This window comes from Crocodylus porosus, unplaced genomic scaffold, assembly GCF_001723895.1.
Source record: "Crocodylus porosus isolate Cpor-Errol unplaced genomic scaffold, CroPor_comp1, whole genome shotgun sequence".
Lineage (NCBI taxonomy): Eukaryota > Metazoa > Chordata > Crocodylia > Crocodylidae > Crocodylus > Crocodylus porosus.
Window position 1 is genome coordinate 73103353 of NW_017728949.1, and position 5669 is coordinate 73109021.

Here is a 5669-nt window from a genome sequence, read left to right on the forward strand (position 1 = left end):
ATACTCTACACTATCGAAAAAGCCTGTCAGCCTTGAGTCATCTGTCCGTGCCTGGTTACAGCAACTTGAGGTTCAGAATAGGCTAAGCAAGTGGAACTGTTTGATATCATCTGTAAGAAGTTTGATGAAAAGGAGCCTAATTAGGGATACATTCAAGTATGATTTTGAAGTTGTGAAATGCTGAGGGAGGGAGCTGGATGAGAAACTAACAGGAAGTGTTTGCTTCACCTAGCTAGAGGCCCAGGAAGTGAGGAGCAACCTAGACTAGAAGATTATGATGCTTAAAAACCGTAAGGTAGGTTCTTTTTTTCCTTTCTGATTGAAGCAAGCTTAAGTGAACTGTAGTTTGCCTGGCAGTGTTGGACCTATCTGAGGGGAGCTCTGTATTTTCTGGGTTACTCCACAGTGGAGGACTATTCTCCACTGAATTCTGGTTAAATTAGAGACAAAATCTGACTTTTTCTCCTCTTCATTTCTGTGGAAGCTCTGCCTACGCTGCCTTGTTCAGAGCAGGGACCTCACTTGGGTTTCCTACGCCCTACCTCAGCAACCAAACTGCTGGACTTATCTCTTGTGGATTAATCTCTTGTTTTGTAATTTCTATTTGGCAATAATTTTCCATGTTGCTGGGTTTTTGGTTGTAGCGGTGTTGGTCTAAGGGCATAGACAGGCCAGGTTCTTTGAGTAGATGTGATATCTTTTATTAGATCAACTGAATAGCTGGGAAAAAGTTCTTAGCAAGCTTTCAGGCACAATCACCCTTCTTCAGGCATCAGACCGGCAGAGACTCCCGGTGCCTGAAGTAGGGTGGCTGTGTCCAAAAGCTTGCTAAGAACTTTTTTCCAACTACTCAGTTGATCTAATAAAAGCTATCACATCTACTCAAAGAGCCTGGCCTGCCTATTTAGCAATAATGAATATATGACCTCATGTGAAACACTCCAAATAATGGTAAAACTCCCAAGCATAATTCACTTGGGGAAGGAGGGAATAAAGTAGAGAGGTATCCTTTTTATTATAAGAGACAGCTGAGATGGATGTTCTGCATTATCTAATTCCTGCTTGAAGAGGGAAAGATCCCATGTTATTTTCTTCATAAACTTTGTGCTGAATACACAGCTTAAGTATGATAATACTCCTTCCTAAGCTGCCCTCTTCCTCCTCCTCGCCTCAGTTCATCTCAAGTAACACAGCCTCTTCCGGGAGCTTCTTCAGATTTTGGAGATGACAAATAATAGTCTTTTGCCCATAGATTAATTTTACTTATCTCTTCTTTCGCTCTGTTTTTCCTTTTCTTCTGAAAGTGGCATCCAGACAGTTCTGACACTACTTGGTGGTACTTTGTGGCAGACAGGAGCAAAGAATCTGAAGATGTGGTACTGTATTTACTCGAGTAGAAGACAACCGTGATTATAAGACAACCCCCCAATAGCTAGATTCTGTATATAGAAAATGTATACATTTGTTATAAGTTTCCAATTATAGTATCTAATTTTTGGAAGTTTGCCTTGAATTTGTCCCTTTCCCACTGCTACAGCAGGGAAATAAATCTGGGGAGTTAGGTAGCCCTTTGTTCTCTGCTTCTTCCCAACTTTTCCCCCGGCAGCCCCTTCCCCCCTCCTTACTCTCAGACCCTATTCTCCCTGAGCATATGGAAGTGAGGAAGAATTTTGTACCCAAAAGCTTGCAAAGATCAATTTTTCCAACTATTTAGTTGGTCTAATAAAAGATATCACATTTAGCCAAAGAACCTTGTCTACAAGTGAAGAACACATTTGAAAACTGTAACCTTGAAATTAGACTTAGCTGTAACAATTTGCACTTGGCTGTAACCAATGCACTTGTTTGTATAGAATTGATGCATGTTGCCTCTTTTTGAAACTACTGTAAGTTTTAGCACAGCTATGCCATAAACACACTTTTGAGAACACTTTTGAGCAGCACTTGGCACCTAGTTATATGAGTCCAAAGTCAAAGGCTCTTGATTTATTACAGTTCATTGGGCTGGGCCCTACCAGAGACAACACATTTCAAGCCATGGTGACCCTATGGTTCAACACTACCGTGTGTGTGTGTGTGTGTGTGTGTGTGCGCGTGCGCGTGAGTGGTCCAGATACCCCCCACAAAGTCCATGTTCTAATTTGCTCCCATGACTGGAACTGGGTGTTCTTGTCATTAATCCAGAGATTAAAATATTGTGATTTAAACGTGTACAATCTATTTGTCTTTTATAAAGGTCCTTTATTTTGTGATGACAAAGTACCTTTTTTGACACTTCAGTACTCCTACTCTAGCACTTTTAGCACTCAAAGGTCTAAAATTCACAAAAATGTGTTTGCACTGCATTTGAAGTTTGCATGATGCTAAACCATGTCAAAGGCAGTCTTTAAATAATGCATCAACATATGCTTGTTTTTCCTTTCTTTTTAGTTCGGTTTTACTATAAAAGGATGGAATGTGGTGCCTTTTTTTTTTGTTAGTTGCACCTCGTAACTCTCAGAGATGCCACCATATGACACTGGTCTTTTAAATAAATGACAAGATCCTAAAATTAGAGGTACAAAGTCCCAGCTACAGAGGAAGCTGGCATCAATATATAACTTTTTATACCCACACAAAATTGTCATTAACATCAGTCTCAATATTACCAATGTAAAAACAGATTTTAAAAATTAGATTTGCTTCCATTACAGAAATGCTGAATGTGAAAACAGAGCAATAAACCCTGTAATAATTAGGTTGGGAATGAGAAATACATATTGATGATGAAGTGAATCTTACTCTTTTCCCCTTGTAGCTGTAATTGATAGGGCCTACAAAAGAAACCGACCCAGTAAGTTTTAAAAGTTTTCATGTCATTCCACTATTACCTTCTGGATCACACTGCCAGATACAGCTATCTATATCTGCAGGTGTTGTGTGCTACTGAAATCAGCTGTTAATAGATGCTTGGCTTGACTTATTTCCATCATTTGCTATCTGGCCATCTAGATAGGCAAGAGGATATTTTCTTGTCCATGTTGATAAACTCGTGTCTTTTCTGCTTTTTAGTATTCATAATCTGGAAAATAACATTTGCCCATTAATGAAGAATTTCGGCAAAAGTAAGATTACATTCTTACTTTTGAATTTTGTAATGTATTAGAAATGCATTCACTTCTCCAGGGAATTTGTGCAAAGCAAAGAAAATTTCTTTTACTCTAGAGTCATCTGACTGTTTGAAAAATGTTTTTGTGGGAACGTGATAGCTGAGAAGAGCAGCTAGGCTGAGATGCCTGGCACACACTTCAAAGCTTTCACATAGCTGCTGCCTGGATTGATTGCGATAGTAATTAGCATCTAGGCCAAGATTGCTCAGCCCCTAATTCATGACCACATCCAGTCCTTATATCCAGCCCACAACCAAGCAGGGCAGTGTAGGTTGGTGCAGAGCCAATCAGGACAGTGGAAGACTGAGCATATCAATGCAGGGCCAATCAGCGTGGTTGATTATGGTGGCATGGGGATGAGCTGGATGATGGCAGGTAGCACATAGCCAAGCGGGGCAGCATGGACCAGCGGGAGGCCAATTAGGGCATGGAGCCAAGCAGGGTAGTGGTTTGGTGCAGGGCCATGTGGTTCAGCATGGGACAGAGAGAGGTGGCACAGGGCCAGGCAGAGATCCTGGGGCAAGATGCTGTCATTCAGGGCTCAGTCAGGCCTGTAGATTGGCCTCATGTCACTTATCTGGCCCACAAGACCAAAAGATTGAGCATTGCTGTCCTAAGTGATACCTGGTGACATAGATTTAATTAATCAGTTTACTATATAATGGAATGCTCTCCATATCACCTTAGTCTCCATAGCAGAGACTAAGGACTGAATTTAAAAAAAAGTTGTGCAGTTCCATCACCATTACAGATTGTGCCTAAGCTTTTCCTTAGTTCCACAGCAAAAAAGAAAACTTCTGTCACTGCCTGAGTTGACTACTTTTTCTCTGGATAAATATTAGACTTTAGTTTGTAAGAACTTCTTATAAATCAGTATCCTCAAACAATTTCAAAAATCCTACATTTTTAGTCTTTGTATTCTGCTGCAATATCCTGCTGTTTTAGCTATGATTTCTGTACATTCTGATGCATAGCATAGCATATATAACATCATCCATTGTATGACCACCTGAGTAGCCATGAAATGCAGATAGGGAACAAAGTTTATTTTCAAATGCCAGATATTGGAGTCTAGCAAGAGTTGAACAATTGAGCTACTGCATTATCTATTTCAGGTAATGTTTATGGAGTTTTGTTTCCTGTTTAGCTTACTTAAGGTACGAAGAAAGTTTGCATTATGACTAAATTGCTGTTACACACATTTAACATGTTTTCAGCCTTCCAGAGATCACACAGGAAGCCAGTATGCTACAAGTTTAAGCAATATGCAAAGCTACCATCCTTTTATAGCATTTTGGCACTACTGACATACTGTCAACGGGATGCTAAAGGAATTGGAAGTAATGTAGCAGAATATGCAACTGTCTTACACCATACATTTAACATTTTTAGTCTATTTCACTAAAAAGTATCATATATCCTGTTAATCTAGGTTTTGGATACTATACCATAGATACCATAGATATTTAGTTTACATTTTAGTAATACAGTGGATGTAACAAATTCAATTTTGTCATCATGTAGTGATAGTCTACAGATATTTACAACATAAAACTGATTAAAACAGCTAATATAGAAATATCTGAGAATTACAGTTGTATTGTATTGTCCAGAGTCAGGGCTGATATCACAAAATAACTCTTTTGAAAAAATGAATTCTAACTACTTTTCACTTGCTGTGGATTAGCTTTGTGCTGAGTTTAAGCACTGCTACTTTTAAGCATTCACAGTTGCCCACTTGTTAAATTTCATTTTGGCTCACTTGTTAAAATTCATGTTGGCTCTCAGACATCCATCACACTTCATATGAGCTTCCCATAAACCTCTGTAAAGCTATTTCAATTTCTTCTTCAAATTCCTTTTTTACAACTCTTATTTAAAATCACGCTTCCTTAGTATGATAGGTAGGCTGCTGGTATGCTAAGCCTACTGCTTATCATACTGACCAAGAAAGACATGTCTTCGTGTACTACCTTTACTGTCCCACCTGTTGTTTCTCGTCTCCTGTGTAGTTAGGAGCAGGGACGCTCTTGTGTGTGTGTGTGTGTGTGCCTGTCTATACAGCACCTAATACAATGGGCTCCTGTTCCTATTATGGTCTGGGCCGATGAATAATGACACATCTACACTTGATTTTACACACCAATTAAATTACACCATACACAAGCATAGCTTTATCCCCGATTCTTCTAGGAGCAATTCTATACCATATTGGGTGAAATAATACTGGTGAAGGGGCTTATCATCTGTCCACTCCTGTTTTCTTTACACTGATATAACAGCTGATTACACTGATATAAATGTATGCTCTCTTCAGGACTAAGGCTCTAAAGCACTACTACTGCTGTCCTTCAGCAGCTATAGGTTCCTTTATTTTCTTCTGTGACCCCACACTACTGCTAGTTATCTGTAAGAATGAACAAAACTCCATGTTTAATGTGTTTCTTGCCAAGGAGTTTTCCATTTGTTGCAGCAACTGATAGTATTTTGCCTAGGAAAAATGTCGTTCTATGTAGCTAC

The 5669-nt window shown here is 39.3% G+C and overlaps 1 protein-coding gene across 1 annotated transcript in view; it reads left to right on the top strand.

Moving 5' to 3' along the window:
- The first annotated feature begins 225 nt into the window (after window positions 1–225).
- ARHGAP15 (Rho GTPase activating protein 15) overlaps window positions 226–5669 on the top strand; it is a 511110-nt gene continuing 505666 nt past the window's right edge. Inside the window, exon 1 of the mRNA XM_019554206.1 lies at window positions 226–295. Within this exon, the coding sequence (XP_019409751.1) occupies window positions 275–295 (21 nt within the window). The 5' untranslated portion in view covers window positions 226–274. The remainder of the gene's footprint in view (window positions 296–5669) is intronic.